At 37.3% G+C, this 16,845-nt stretch overlaps 1 protein-coding gene across 3 annotated transcripts in view; it reads left to right on the forward strand.

Moving 5' to 3' along the window:
- The window catches only part of IL1RAPL1 (interleukin 1 receptor accessory protein like 1), a 679,795-nt gene extending 669,921 nt beyond the window's left edge, over positions 1-9,874 (forward strand). For all 3 annotated transcript variants that reach the window (XM_066545452.1, XM_066545453.1, XM_066545454.1), the window contains 2 exons: positions 6,490-6,660; positions 7,967-9,874. In XM_066545452.1, the coding sequence (XP_066401549.1) occupies positions 6,490-6,660; positions 7,967-8,685 (890 nt within the window). In that variant the 3' untranslated portion in view covers positions 8,686-9,874. The remainder of the gene's footprint in view (positions 1-6,489; positions 6,661-7,966) is intronic.
- The last annotated feature ends 6,971 nt before the right edge of the window (positions 9,875-16,845 follow it).

Consider the following 16,845-nt stretch of genomic DNA (forward strand, 5'->3'; position numbering starts at 1 on the left):
ATCTTTGTCAAATGTCAGGTAACCTTTATAGCTTTTCAGCCTTAAACTTAAAAGCTTGTTTTTAAAAGCCTTGTCCATAAATCACACTTTAGGGACTAAAATTATATTAGTGAAAGCCACTCTTAGAAGTGATGATTTCTTCTGTTTTGTTCCACATTGAGCTCCAACAAAAAAGATTTTATACCACGTTCATTCTCTGTGTAGCTTTTTAGCAGTGGCTTTTCATGTATTTTTTACTTTCCAAGGACCTTTTCTTGCTGTTGTTCCTGGTTTTTAAATGACTTTATGAAAAGAAGTACTGCACTTTAACTGACAGAGTGAAAATGTAAATAGCCACTTACAAGTACCAGTGATCAACACATGCCCTGACTTCTTTCTAGCTTGCACTCTATGACTTTAAAAGCTAATTGTATCAGAAGAGATATTACTACTATACAGAAATCTGCTTTTTATTTAAATATAAGCTGACTTCTAGGCACCCTAAAGTCAGTGGAAATTTTCCCATTATTTTACCTGGGACAACTTTCTCATTTTATTTTTCCTGCTCATCAAATTGTGCAAGGAGCAGTTCCCAGCATTCCCAGCCACATCAACCACAGTGAGGGTGGAGAGGAGAATAATTTCTCTCAGTGGTGCAGTTATGATCCTGCCTCAGAGTGGATAGGAAGCTCAAAGCGATCAAAACAGCTTGTTTTGACTTTTTTTTTTGCCATTTCAAGATCTGTCAGGTTCCAGTGCATATTTGAATGACTGTATGCCAGTTTTAATTTACATTATGGATAAATCCAGAAGTCTATGGGCGACAAGCTAAAAACCATTGGCCATGGTCAGATAGGCAAACATACTCTACATGTGTTTGTGGTTTAGATTCTAGTTTCAGAGGCAGGACCATACAGTACAGCTAATAGAAACAGTTTGCAAGTATCTGCTGCTACCATTACCTGGGTAGATTTTTAACCTTTTAAATTGGTGAAAGTTTTTTATCGAGGAATTACTAAGCAAAGGTGAACACAATCTTAAAAAAAAAAAAAAGAGAAAAGAAGAAATTTTACACTAGTTTTACACTAGGAGGCTGCCAAAAACAAGTAGTAATTGAAGACAAAACCTGACTAAATTTATTGTAATGAGAAGTCAAACTTTAGGCTCGAGAAATAAAAAAGACTGTAGGCAACTGATAGCTAGAAAGCGAGAGTTTTGTTTGAGAGCTGAAATTATGACCTTCACAATGACCCTTGGTGCCTTTAGGTTCCATCAGATGTTTCTAAAATATTGGTCAGGAGCTCATTGTGGTGTCCTCAGTCTCAGCTCTCTGTGCCATGGAAACCTTGTTGAACTGACGGAAGACACAGCCTCTGTGCAGCTCTGTTACAGGGAAGGCCACTGGGCCCAGGCCTGGGGAGTTTCAGTTCTGGAAGAAGGAAAGTGGCTGCTTGTTTGTTTGTTTGTTTGTTTGTTTTCCACCACATTGCTGAAATAAAGAAAGAAAGCAAAGTGCTCCTAATAATATTAAAATGTGCCACCGCTGAGCTCTCCCAGTTCCAGAAATCTTGTTTGGATTTGGTACATGACATCTGTAATGTTTCTTGTCTGGGTGTTTGCCCTTTCATGAGAGATGAATTTCTCCTTCTCACTGAGGGAAAGCAAATCAATGCTCAGATTGGGAGATTGATGAAACTGGTTCTTCCTTGTAGTTCCTGCTGCACCTGGGAGTCCTAATGTAATCATGATTTTGTCCTTGCTATAATTTAGCTGCAAAAGACTAGTAGGTTTCATGGATTAACCTATGGGAATGCCCAGATAATGTCTTATTAACTGTCCAGGACAAGAGCAGATAAATACTTCTTGGTGGTTTCCTGGGTTTCATCCCAGTGAAACTCTTAAGCAGCAAGGAATGGCAGCGCTTTAAGATTCTTCAGGTTTCTGTGTGACTAAGTTATTAACTTTCAAATATAACTTTTACCATTGGTTTAAGCACCACCAAAGCACTTGTGTTAATGATTATGCTATGCAGGTATAGCTAGACTGAAATTATGCTGAAGTTAGTGACTTTGCAATTACTGAATCTTCCCTGGGGATGCACAAAATAAGTTTGCAATAGCAGTCTCACCACTCGTTTATATATTCTTATTGGCTATTGGCAAATTGTGACGATAAGAAGTCCTGCTCTATGAATATCAATTTAAAATTCTATTAAAATCACCTTAGAAAAATGAAGCTCTCTTCTTTCTAAACATTACTGGTTACAAAAAGGGATTTTTCTCTTATTTAATTACAATTTTATTGCTGGAAAACTGTTTCTTTTAACTCTTCTTGTTTATGCTATTTATTTACATCTGAAATATAATTCAAACAATAAAAACTCAATTTTTGTCTCCACTGAATATGGGATTTTTCTAGATTCTGTACATGAAATGTCCTAATTCAAAGGAAAATTCCTTATTTTTTCTCTCTTCCTATTTCACAGAATTCACAGAATTTAAAGTGCATGTGTAATTTATTATATATATATATATATATATATATATATATATATATATTTAAAAATCAAATATTACCAAGATCATCTTTGGATTTCAAACTAAGAGATTGTTATGGGTTAAAAAGTTCAGATACAAAGTAGAAAAAAAATACTCCCATACAATTCAACATTGCTCACTTGAACAAGAATATGAACTATCACAAGGAATGCTACATTTAAAATATACTATGCTATGGAAAAAAATTGTGTGGGTAGTTCTTAATTTTTATTAATATTAAAGGGCTTGACATTTAAAAATAATAGAAAATGTTACATCAGCAACAGTAAATAGTGTGAAGAAAAGTAGAAGTATTTTGAAAGACCTAGGATTTGAATGGTTTATTCAACTCAGCATTAAATGACATTTTTTCATTATATTCAGGATAACCACTATCCCAATGTATATATTAAATGTAGCCCCCAGAATAGCGAAGCAAATACAGATTAAGAAATGCCATAATTTTTAAGCAACTACAGTCTCTGAGAAATTTTGAAAGGTTCTTTATAACCTTTCCTGAACAGATCATGTTTTTTTAAGACAAAAGTTTCCTGTATCAGTTTGACTCCAGCTCCCTGCAGCATTTGGAAGGATCCAATCTCCTGCTTCCCCTTGAAATCCTGTGCATGGTCAGCTGCCTCCACTGCACTGAATGTGTCTGAAGGCGCTACAAACTGCTCTGAGGATTTCAGGACACACAGACACATGAGCTGACTCCATCCTCTAGGTCTTAGAGCTTCATTGAAATAAGGTTCACTATGAAATACAACATTGTGGGATTTCTCCTTGTTTTGATCTCTTAATCGGTCATGTGCTAAAATGTATAATGCCAGATGAAAGTTAGAATTTGTCACTGGCTTGAACATGGCTGATAAGGAAAAAAAATACTCTAGAAAGTTTTTTGGTCTTTTTTTAATTTTTCGTGATGATTTCTCTGTCCCCCATTAGCAGAAATATCTTCAATGTTTAAGTTTAATAAACCCTCAAAGGCCCAAACTGCTGACTTTCTTGCAGTGTAACATGGAAATCATTAGAAAACACATACATCTATAATGCAAATTTGATGTTAAATGTTCTTGGTGGTCCCTGTAGAAGAGGAAGTTTTATCTTTCTTTCTGTAGGCACCAGCTTATCATTTCTTCATGTGTAGCTGTTAAGAGGCCATGCATACAGATGAGTTCTTAGATGTCTGATAGCAATTTACTTACCCAAAGATCCCATTTGCATGTGAAAAAGTAGATGCATATAGAGTCTGGGTTTCATTTTATGCTTACACTGAGCCTTTAAGTGACTGCTGCTGAGCACATCCTTGGAATAACAAGAAGCATTTACAGCTTCATCCCCTAAAAATTTATATCACTTCTGTTAGATTAACATTGTAGAAAGTTACAGGGAGTATGACAGCATACTCTGCATTTAGATGAGTACCAAAAGGAATGGGCAGGATTAAAGAATGCATGCTCCAAAATGATGCAACAGGTGCTTTGCCTAGAAACCTGGGCCACTGAGTGAAGTAATCTTTCCATGTGTTTTTAACGAAGATGAGATTTGACCCTCAGTGTTTACCACTAAGGTCCATCTAAACCTGTGGCTGCGTGAGGCTCCATGACCATTGCTCACTTACAAACTTCTCCTTTTCAGCTCCATAGAATGGTTGAATTGATAGGACAGTTTGTAACTCACAGTCTGTTTTGCCTGGAGTCTTGCAGTACTGGTGGCTTGGGGCTGACATTTGTGGACTGAATGAATCACACCTTGAGCACAAGCTGCATTTGACCTCACTGTGATGAACTAATCCAGAACTTCCCCATGCCTGATGCCTGAACACATCCCTGCAGATATACCCCAACCATTCTTTGCCCTACAAATACTAGTAAAACTAGGAGGGAAAGATATCTTCCCTGCAACACAGGTGATGCAGCTGTAGTTAGGGGAGATGCTGAGATGCTGGAGCCTCCATGATATGAAAAATGTGTACTTTGACTAAATGCATAAGTGTGAGATTTGCATATGCAATAAAACAATGTCACAGCACAAATGATCCCCTCCAAGTAAGAATGTGTGTTTGTATCTTAGCAGGCAATACTCAGCCTTTAAAACAGTCTGAATTCTGCTTTATTTCTTATTATTTATCTCTTTGAAAAATGATGCATTCTCATCTTTACTCAAAGACTTTGAACAGAGCAGCACTTGTCTCAAGCATGTACCATGGTCGTGACCATTAATGGATGACAATAGAATATGTCATTGCAGCACCAGCATTTTTTCCGTTGTAATAATTTCCCCATATATAATTATATAAAATAATTACATAAATAATTTCCCCATATAATTTCCCCATGGTTGACCTCACTGTGTTCTAACTCTTTTGCTGGGTTATCACTGTCCAACTGCAGAAAAAAAACCTGCAGTGTATGTCCATCTATATCATACTTGATCAAATCAGTCTTATTTTAAGGCATTATGAAAGACAGGAGATGCTTTTCTGTTGTTAAAGGACATGTTTTCATAAATACTCCCAAAAAATCCTAGAAAGTGTGACCCATAAAAGGCAGTGCTTCTCTTTTTCTTAGTTTCTTTTTTTTTGCTGTTGTTTTGGCTGGGGTTTTTTTTCACTTGTTTTGTTTCAGTTTCTTCTGTGGCTATAACAATGCACGAGATAATATCGCACGAAAGATGTGCAGGGCACAGAATGAGCACAGAATGGCCATTTCATGGGTTTAGAAAGTTTAAAAGTAGTAACAGTAGAACCACATTTGTTCTGTCATCTGAAAATGTTAATTAACATAGTGCACATGGTTCCTCAGAAGGGATATGGTTCCTCAGAAGGGAGAGAGGACTGCTCAAGATTAGCACCGCTCCATTAATTTCATTTACACGCTTTCCATACTCCCTGCAGCTGGCAGGTTTTTCAAAATACTACTACCAGACTACAAAAAGGTGTAAAATGAAGAAAGGAGCTGCTCAATAAATAAATGAAGTCAGCACTGACTGAATATAACATTACTTATGACACACAGTATTTAGAATATTCAGTCAGATCTCTTTTATAAGAAATTGATATTCTGGGTAGTCTGTTCATAATGTTGTCAAGAGAGTTAGAAGGATGTTAACATTTCATTACTCTTGTCATTGATTTTCCTCTGCTCTCTTCACAACAAAAGTCAAAACATGACCTCTCATTTCACTGAATTAGTTCCAGAGCACTTGGCATTATTGACCTCCTAATGAAAATTAATGGCAGCTCTTTTGATTCAGTCTTTCAAGTAGGCACGGCAAGCACATTTAAAACACAGGCATGGTTATTTCTCATATTGAAGTAACACACTGTTAAGTAATGAAATGTACATTAATGCAACATTTAATTTGCAAATTTAAGTGCACAGAATTCAAGAAATTTAAACTGCCTTATCAGGAGATGATGCTGGGAAGATTTAAGCTTGGCAATAATTTCAGACCTGGAGAGTTAAAGAGTTTTAAAAGGAATGCTATATGTACACGTAGAGCATTTCAGCCTCAGGTCCTAAATTTATAGTAAAATTCTGGCAAGACTGAAATGCTTTTACTATGCAGCAGAGATATTTGCACATTAGCCTAGTTATTTCCATGCTCTTCATTCTCCTTTTATGCTAGAGAAGAATGCAAATTCTTCTCAGTGGCTTTTGACTTTTGTGCTCATGAGCTGTCACCCTGCAGTTGAATGGATTTTCTTCATCCAGATTCTTACATAAACTGACTTCTGTCTATGGATATGGAGCCGTTCTTCCTTGCTTCTGTGTAACTCAGGATTATCCCTACCATGTGAAACAGGAAAGCTGAATGGATGCATATCTGGAGACTGGGTGAAAGCTTGCCACTTTATCTAAACCATTTCCTCTTCCTGGAAAATTCTCCCAGAAATAATATCTGGGGAAATATCTGGGAAAACTGCTAGAATAAGGAATAAACTAACTTAATTTCCCTCTTTCCTTAGATAACAAAGACTATGATGCATATCTATCTTATACCAAAGTGGATCCTGACCAGTGGAATCAAGAAACTGGAGAAGAAGAAAGATTTGCTCTTGAGATTCTACCAGATATGCTGGAAAAGCATTATGGATACAAGTTGTTCATACCAGACAGAGATTTGATTCCCACGGGAAGTAAGTCATGTCTTTATTCTCATGTGATATTGAATGAGAAAATGAATGATTGCAGTGATCGTTTTAGTCTTGTTTCTATAGCTACTCCTTCAGAATGTCATCTTTTCTCCCATGTCTTAGAGAATGGTGAGGATAAACCACCAAATATTAATGTGCATTTCCCAGATAAGAGGATTATTATTTAGTAATTGTATTGTTTTAACTGAAGATAAAGCAGTGAGGAAAGGGGATGCAAAAGTAAAGGAAATGAAAGAGACTAACATTTTTCAGATTTTTTGAGAACTTGCATATCTAGGAATGAATACCAAGTTCTTTGTTTTCAGTTCCTTAGATTTTGTTTGGAAAGATATCCATGATTCTTAGTATTACAGAAATTCACACAGGAAGGAAAGAGCTGTGTTTGGACTAAGGCAATGGTTGAGTAATAACTTCTACACCAGAAAAAAGTAGTGAATTCTGTCAGTGTCCACTGTAGCCAATTGCGTAGTGGATGTACTTGATCATTCTCAGAGACTGAATACTAGAATTGATTCCAGCTGGTACAAGTAGATCTTTTTCATGTTCCTCTCACATATTCCAACATAAGTGCAGTAACATTTTTTCAGTTGTTGTAATATTCTTCATGACTTCACTGTAACCATATAGACAGTGATTAAGTTCAATACCTTTAATGAAAGACAAAAAAAAGGATACTTGGTATAGGCAAACAACATAGAACATCAAACAGTCTAATGGATTTTTTCTTTAAAATCTACAGCAAACTCAACATTAATTTACAGGAGATAATTTTTTATGAATGTGTGTGGCAGGGACATGAAGGAAAAACAGAATATAAGCCTACCAAAAAATTTAGAGTATCATTTGGGTTTGAGACCGAGGTCCTGAAGCACATGGCTGCTGCTCTGTTGTCTAACTGGGTGACTTTGCCTTTTTAAAGGTAAAAATCATGATGGGCATATTTGTTCCAATAGCAATATAGACAGTACAAAGCCACAGCTCATGAAGAAACACTCACAATCCATAGCACATGTGGGAATAGATGTTTTGCAGGAACACAGAATGTATGAAGTTGGTAGGGGCCTGTGGATGTCATCTTTTTCAACCTCCCTGTTCAAGCAGGTCCACATAGAGCAGGTTGCTCAAGATCATGGTCTGCCGGGCCAGCCTGGCACATTTATAAATGATATTTTTGTATATTTTAGTGAGATCTTCTGGGAGCAGGGATTTGCCTTTGTTCTTTCTCACTAGTTTATGAGAGCAGATTGTTTTCTTAGATTGCATTTTGAGCAATTGTTTTGTTTTGTAGCCTACATTGAAGATGTGGCAAGATGTGTAGACCAAAGCAAGCGACTTATCATCGTCATGACTCCAAGTTACGTGGTAAGAAGAGGTTGGAGCATCTTTGAACTGGAAACAAGGCTTCGAAATATGTTAGTCACGGGAGAAATCAAAGTGATACTGATTGAATGCAGTGAACTACGAGGAGTTATGAACTACCAGGAGGTTGAGGCCCTAAAACATACCATCAAGCTCCTCACTGTCATTAAATGGCACGGACCAAAATGCAACAAGTTGAATTCCAAGTTCTGGAAACGTTTACAGTACGAAATGCCTTTTAAGAGGATTGAACCCATGACAAATGAGCAGGTTTTAGATGTCAGTGAGCAGGGGCCCTTTGGGGAACTGCAGACAGTCTCCGCAATTTCCATGGCTGCTGCCACCTCCACTGCTCTTGCCACTGCCCATCCAGACCTGCGCTCCACCTTTCATAACACATATCATTCACAGATGCGCCAGAAACACTATTACCGGAGCTATGAGTACGATGTACCTCCTGCTGGCACCCTGCCTCTTACCTCAATAGGTAACCAGCACACCTACTGCAACATCCCCATGACACTTATAAACGGGCAGCGGCCGCAGACAAAAACTAACAGGGAGCAGAACCCCGAAGAGGCTCACACAAACAGTGCCATACTGCCCCTCCTGCCACGGGAGACCAGTATATCCAGTGTCATTTGGTGACCAACATGCAAGGGGCTGTCAACCCCCTTGAGTAGGAGCAGAGTCTGCAGTCTGGTGCCTGGAACTACATCCTCGACTGCTGCTGTTAAACACGCATTACAATCGATAACAAACGAGGAAAAACAGGGTCTTGTACATATGTTTTTTGCAATTTCTTTGTAGCATCAGTCTTCCTGTTTTACCCATGTCTCTTCCCATTCACATTTTTGACTTTGTTTTATATGTCATTGGAATTTGTATATTTACATTTTTTTTAAATGAAGAGACTGCTGTATAGATAGGAAACTTTTTTGCTTCATTAGTATAGTTTTAGACTTTTTGTTTGTTTGTTTATAACCTCTCTTGAAAATGCTTGGACAAAGCTATGTTGATATCAGAAGCACCATCCATTTTGTTGGCCTGCCTAGCCATGCCTGCTGCAGCTCACCTCTTTTGGAGAGTTTTTGTTCTTAGAAGGACCCCACTGCTCACTGAGAGCTCCAGTTTCATTTCTACTCCCGTAATGTGCACTGCTCCTTCCCTGCCCTTACAAAGACCCCCATTTGGGGTAACACTACAGTCTGACCATCTAACATGTAACTTGGTAGATACCTGTCAAACAAGAGAAAATACCCAATCTGTATCGGTTGCTTCACAGTAGTCACTAGAGTGTGTAGAAACTATAGCCGGTTTGGATTTTGCTTTCTTGGGTTTGGTTTCTTTCTTAATTCTTATTTTAAGAATGAGTTGGTTGTATCCTTTTATAAATATAAAAGCAACCCTATTTTTAACACATCCTGGAAAAGTATTAATGTGGTTGTGGATTTTATTTTTTAAGCACTCTTTTTTTTTTTTTTCTTTCTCAACTTTCAAAATCTTGCAAATAACATTTGCAAATGTCAGGCGAGTAAGACAAGTGAGGCAATAGACACTGAAGTGCAGAGTCCTGCTGATATGTACAGTGATGACTTCCAAACCAAAGGGGAATAAAAAAGACAGTATTGTAGATGGTTTGTCACTTTGTATTATAGAAAGTGTTATTTTCAAAAAAAAAGTAAGACAAAACATTATTTTCCTGTGGATTTCAGAGTCCCTTGTATTTTAATGTTCCAAAAACTGTATTTGCTTTAAAATTATATATTCAAGATTAAGAAATCTTCTTTCATTTGGTTTTAGCTTGTAACAATAAATAAAACTTTATTAATTTCAACATTATTTCAGTAAGAACTCAGGCAGAAAAAAATGACATGATTACCAGAAATATAACTGTTTTCAGAATAAACTTTATTTATACAAAATTAATATTTAAATCAGACCTGGAAGTATTAAAAACAATTTATTCACTTTAATGAATAAATAAATTAGTTTTATTTTTATGTATGATTCCATCTTTGAGGAGTTGCAAATAATGCATGTACCATGGCTGACAGGGAAGAATAAAAGCCCACCACTGTGTTTACATCCAGACATCTTTGAGACAAATTAAATAAGCACCTTGCTCATACTTATGTTTTAAATAACAGAAAGTCCTTTCTGGTTTTAGAAGGAGAGATGAGTGGTGCAGGCTCTACAACATATTCAGGCCAAGCTCCCTGCTAGTCCCCGCTGGCAGAAGCAGAGGAGCTGGAGTAGAGTTACTGGTTGCAGCACACTGTCATAGAGCCATGGGTTTGATTTACCCTGGCAGAAGTGTAACTGGTGTCCCGGCAAACAGGCCTTAGAGTCTATTTATGTAATTAATTAGCTCTAGGTGTTTTTATGGCAGCTGAATGATATTGGTCAATATGAGGGATGTTGTGGGGTTTGCTCATCATGATTGTCACAACAAGAAAAGTAGAGCTTATAATATTTTGGTCTTAATGAGAAGTGAGTGGAGAAGCTGCAGTTTGGGGGATATTTGTGGGAGCAATCCAGAACTGACAGTGTGGGAGGAAATGACTGTGCTTCTGTTGTGAAAGTCAAGAAATCTCAGTATCTGCATAAGAAGCTAATAGACCTTTGAGGTGTACACTTTTATTTGCTTAAAATGTTTATTTCTCTGAGATTAAGCTCAAGTCCTTTTCTACAACCTGTTCTTTATTATAGTGTCTCTGGACATGTGCCAAACATCCACAAAATGGAAATTAGGCTGCCAGGTCACAGAAAATTTTAAGAGAACTTTGCACGTTTGCTTTAAGAAAGCTATTATTTATTTGCTCTTACAGACACCTGTCAGGCACTGATGGCATTTTCCTTCATTCATTTGGATGTCTGTCCTGGATTTCACTGGGCTGAGGGTGGGAGAAGGGGAGGGGTTGAGTGAGTGGCAGTGTGGTGCTTAATTTCCATCTGGGCTTAAATCACAACACTCCCAAATACCCCAGGATCCTCTGAAAGCAATGCATTATTCTTTTCCCCTTTACATGCCCTGGTGTAAAGACTGGGATGTGGAATAAATGTAGGATGTAATTATTTGACAATGGGTAGGTCTTTTCTTAGCCACATGGGAAGTACTTTTCTGTTCTTCTATTTTTAGTGTAGATTTAAGCATTTTGAATAGCATGATTCAGGGATTGACAAATACTATTTGATATTCACACTACTTAAAGGAAGACTTTCTTATAATGTTTTGTCATAATATTAAATATAAGAAAAACAAACAAGCAAACAAAAAAAAAGAAACAAACCACAAAACCTGAAATAAGTGGAGAAGTTGTCTGTGGCTTTAGAAACATTCCTCCTTAGTATTCCTCTTCTGTGAACAGCTCTGTGTGGGGAACAGTGAAGGAAAGTGTTGTGTGTTCACGTGCTCTATGTCTGACAAAAATTCTGTTGGAATGCAAAATAAAATGGAAACAAACAAACAAGCAAACAAACAAAAACCAACAAAAATTGTCATTGCCCTAGTGCTTAGGCTCCATCATTTTTGGTGAAGGTGTTTTGGTTTTTGACAATGCAGCCTGAAATGTGCATGCAATAGCCACATATAAGGTTTAGCCATAAGCAAATAGCACTTTATTTTTAAAAAAGGCACAGTGTGATGATCAGAAAAACTTACTCTGCCTGGTCAATAACTTTGGGTCTGTATGTGGGTTCTATGCACGTGAATTATCCAAGTGTGGTGCTCTGTCTTTATAAGGCTCTCTCCAGTCATGGTAGTCCATGTTATAAAAGGACTCTTGTTATACAGCTTGTGTAAATTCAGTACATAGGGTCTCCAGAGAGCATATATAGCTGGAAAGAAATGGGAAACTGTATAGAATGCAGCTAATTATTTTGAAGGCAAAATGCATTCCTGGGTCTGATTCTGTTCTCAGTTACAGCACTATGATTTGAGAGTAAATCTAATAAAACTGAATGAGTGCAGGATTGATTTGTGTGGCAGAAGAAAACTGGAAGAAACAAAGAGAAAAGGAATTCATATTTGCAGTCTGTGACAAGCTGAAATCTTGGCTGCAAGGAAAGGAACAGCAAAATGCCTTCTGAATTTTAGTGGGGACCCAGTTCTCACCTGGCAGCCAACATCAAACGCTTTCGATATGATCTGTTTCAGAGTTCAATACTGTCAGGCTTAGATGCTAACTAAGACTTTTCTATTTCTGCACAGCTGTGAAAACCATGGGTATTTTACATAATGGGTGATAATCAGTTCCATAATAGTCAGAAAGCTTGTTATACCCGTCTGATCCAAATTCACAAAGTTTTATTTGGATATTGTGCATTAATGACTCATTTAAATTATAGGTAGAACAGTGAGATTTGGGAAAAGTGGCCTAGTAAAAAGGATTCCTTCATTTTTACACTAAAAAAAAAAAAAATAAAAAAAAAAGAAGAAGAAAATGTCAAGCTAGTAAGCCTAAGGAGAATTTAATTAAAATCCAAAGAAGGAAGAAAAACCACAGTAGTAAAGTAAGCTCAAAAATAGAACAATGGTCAATGGAGAATAAAGGGCAAAATACCCACTTGCTTTTTGACTGTGTTGTGGTTTCTTTTGTCATGCAAAGCTCTGTACTCTGGCTGACCTACATCAAGCAACTGGCTTTTTTGGAGGCCATCCAGACAGATCAGCAACACAAATATGTCCCTGTATGTCTAATACACTTCCGAATGATTTTGTACTTGTTGATAGTCCAGCACAGAGAGATTTTTGTTTGTCTTCTATTGTTGTTATAAAGAGGAAGGCAAAAATCTGTAAGCACTAAAAAAAAATCTCTGTAACAGACTTACTTTATTAATTAGAATAACTATATTCCTTCACTCCCACCCCCTATCTGGTTTGTTGATATTAGGACACATTTTCTAACCCAGCTAATAGGTTAAAGTGGCTGGCAACAGAAAAAATGTAAGCAACCTCATAAGAATGTTTCCTTGTATTATGAGGGTTGAAAGTTCCCTGGCCTTTTTTTTTTTTTCTGTATAGGCACATCTCTTCACCTCCTAAATAGCCCACTGAGTGGAGGTTGAAGACCACCATTGTGTCTTTAATTTCAGATTCACTGAATTTAGCATGGATATGAGCTGTTGTTCATGATGTAATTCTGCTGGGCCATTTTCCATTGATTCTGTCCCTATCCTCCAATATGTTGGCAGCATCACACTTCACCAAACAGCCATGACTTGATGCTCCAAAACTCAGAGTTGTTGCCCTGGGGAGCTAAAATGATAAAAATGTTTCATCTCTTATGAGTTTTTCTATGGGTTTTTTGTTGTTGTTGTTGTTGTTGGGTGGGGGTTTTTTTGGTTTTTTTTTTTTTTAATTCTGATTATAACAAAGTTTGACTTTTGTTCTGGACTAATAAGCTCTGGTGTATGTTTAGAGTCCATAGCATCATGAAGTAGTTAGAGAAGAAATTACAAAGGCAGGTCTGATACCTTATGTAGAAAACATGTCAATTCTGAAGCTGTCCAGGTTACTGAAAAGTGAGTATATTTTTATTGAGGCTTTTTAAAAGGACATATTTAACCTGTAATTACAACCAGATTCATCCCAAAAGCTTATCAGCATTCTTAACATTAAAAAGCTAATACCTTAAATAACATAATTTCAGAGTCATTCAATAGTCGATTCAAGTATTGTTATTTGGGAGGACTAAGAGTTTCATGATTCTCTAGGATCTAAATGTTAAATAGTTTATCTAGTATTGAGGTTATAGAGAGTAAAAACATTTTTCTTGATCACTAGTATAAGGAAAATAATTTGAAGCAAAATACGAGAGGTAAGAAATTAAGGGAGTTATTGATATCTTTTATAAAGACCTCAACCATCAGAACTTGTCAAAAGGAACAAATTATGAAAAAATAAAATAGATCTGGTTTTTAACCATCTCTTTCTCTGTTAATCAAATACTAGCTCTTCTTCTGGCCTCCTCAAAAATACAAATTCATCCATGATCAATTAATATCTACTGAGCCCATACTCTCAAATTCATTTTGTGACAGATAAAGAAATGCAAGCCAGAGGAGGCAGTTGCAGCACATGTCTACAACTGAGAAGCTCCACAGAGGGGAAAGTGTATTCCTGTGCATGGAGAAGGAGAGCACAGGCCCCTCTGGCCTCATGTTTAGCTGCTCCTGGGTCAGGTGGGCGCAGAAGGAACCTCAAGGTAACACCACTGTCCTACCGGCTGTAGGCAACACACAGGGAAGGTGGGCAGTAAGTTGCTACTGATGTTAGTGAAAATAAACATGAGAACTATCAGACGTTGAGGGGACAGATATCCTGTGGCAAAGCAGCTGGAAGAGCAGGAACAGCTGGCAATATTTTCCATTTGCTCCATGTTCAAAGTAAATGCCAGCACTGAGCATAGCAAGAGGTCAGCTTGCTTGGTTAGTGTGCAATGCACTAAATGGCAGCTACAGGAAATTGCCATCTCAGTCAGGTAACACCACACCTGAGCACTCTTGCAGGAATTTCCACCCCATCTTATCCCATCCCATCCTATCCTGTCCCATCCCCTCCTCTCATATCTGTTTACCTTGCAGACTGAAGTACAAGCACTCAAGGCTTGCTGTAAGGCCTCAGGCTGGGGTCCACACTAAAACTCTTTGCAGAGGTGTTTAGGGTGAATAGAGGTCTTTTTTCCTGTGACTTGCAGGAGTAAAGCTTTGAGTTGAAAAAGGCTGTATTTTTTTTCTCAGTATACCATTTTTCACATCCACATAGAATGCTCATCTGAAGCAATATTCTGATACTATTCTGATCTTCTCTGAGATAAAAAAATCTTTAAAATATCAGTTATGGGCTCAAGATATTCCATTAGGCTGAAGTCTGCACACACACACACACTTGAAAAACAAACATAAAGAAAGAAAAACAAATTAGCAATGCAATTACTTAATCTTTTTTAACCTGGGTTTATAAGAGTCTTTTTCAAGAGAAGGTTGTTTTCCCCTGATGTTTTGTAGGAAGTTAAGTAAGAATCTTTTCCAAATTTCCTCTCCATTCTTTGCATGACAGGTAAATCAAAGAGAGATTTGTTTAGAAAATCCCATTATTCTTTGTAAATTTAAAACACAAGTCACAATGAATTTACAGACATACAAGAAGTTGTTTGCCAGAGTTAATATTCTCTGGTGAACAGCTCACTGCAGCCCTAATTGAGTTCTTAGGAATGTTTTGGCAGAAAACTTAAACAATTAGTATTATCTGTTTACCTTTAGCATCACATTAGAATGCTGTACATTTGTCATCCTAACACCCAGGCAACTTCATATGGAACAATTATGTAAATACAAAGCAGTAAGGAGAACAATAACAAAACTGTCTCTCCATGTCTCTTAGCAAAATATTTCAGTGACACCAGGCTCCTTCTTTGATATCACTAACCTATGCCTACCTCAGCAAAACACATGAATCTGCAAACTGTGCAGATATCTGGGACAAAATTGTTGCAATAATCACTCTCAACTCTTACATCACAGAAAGCACTTTATGCAATTTTATTCCTGTACATAGGTATTTTAACTTGTAACCATTTAATAGTAGAACTGCACAACAAAATAAAATAAGTAGCACTCAAAAAAAGGCAAGGAAGTCCCAAAAATCTGGTTTTTTTCATAGCAAGGTATTTCCCATGTGCTGCAAGGAGATGACAAACTTGTAACCAAGGGATTGCTAGGGATGCTGTGACACAGATACATTGCTGGGGTGACACGGGGTGGGAGAGGTACCGGGAAGATTTTTATTGGTCATGTCATGACCAGGTAGGTTAATATAACTAGCATTCATCTAGTCCTGCTGCCACAGGAAATTACAAATACCTCTTGCCTGGAAACCCAAGTTTAGAAGATACTTCCTTCACCAACTGTTTGCTATCTGAAGCCATTTATAGAACCTTGTTAGATGTAGGATTTTTTTTCCTAGTTAATAGGACCTATCTGAATATCTGCCAAATTTCCTACTGCAAATAATGCTGTCAGTACAGTTCATGTCTTATTTTCTCTGATTACCTCTTCACTCTTCTAAACAAAAGAGCCTTGTGAATAGCCTTCAGTACCACATAGCAAATACTATTCCTACATTTTTTAAATGTTTTTAGTTGTTTGAAGAGTGAGAAGCAGCAGCAAAGATGCTATCTGCTTGAAATGACACTTACCAAGATGTTCTTTATGGAATGTTGAAGAAAAATTCCCTTTTAGTCATCCTGGGCACCTTACCAGATATACAACTTTCAAGATCCCCTCAGACAGGAATCTAGAGCAGAGGAAGTTTGACAGAGACTGAGATGCACATGCATATAATTTTCAAGAATGTTTTCATTCCTTGTAGCTCCTTGAATTGTGTTTTTGTTTGCTTGGGCTTGCTTTATTTTGTTTTGATTTGTTTTCATAAGGACACATCAGGACTGAGATACCATTGCACTACATGAGTTTATTAAAAAGAATGGAGTGGAAGTCCAGAGAACTGGAGTAAAATAGTCATAAACGAGTCTGAAAGTCAGGAGACTTTCAGCACAAATGTGCACATGGCAACTTTTCAAAGAGCTGTTGGATTTCCTTAGCTCCCACTTCTGTCAGTTCTCCACTTCATAGCCAATCCAAAAAATAGGTATTTTAAGGGAAATTTGTACTTTCAGGTGCTATTATACCTGGAGTCTCAGGCACAGTGAGCCTGATTCCCTCTGCTCACTGAGAAATGAGCTTCCTTTGAAAAGCTGAGTTTTTTCCAGCCTTCTGATTGCTACCTGTTGGCTTTCTAAGGGT

This window comes from Molothrus aeneus, chromosome 2 (assembly GCF_037042795.1).
Source record: "Molothrus aeneus isolate 106 chromosome 2, BPBGC_Maene_1.0, whole genome shotgun sequence".
In the NCBI taxonomy this organism is placed as follows: Eukaryota; Metazoa; Chordata; class Aves; order Passeriformes; family Icteridae; genus Molothrus; species Molothrus aeneus.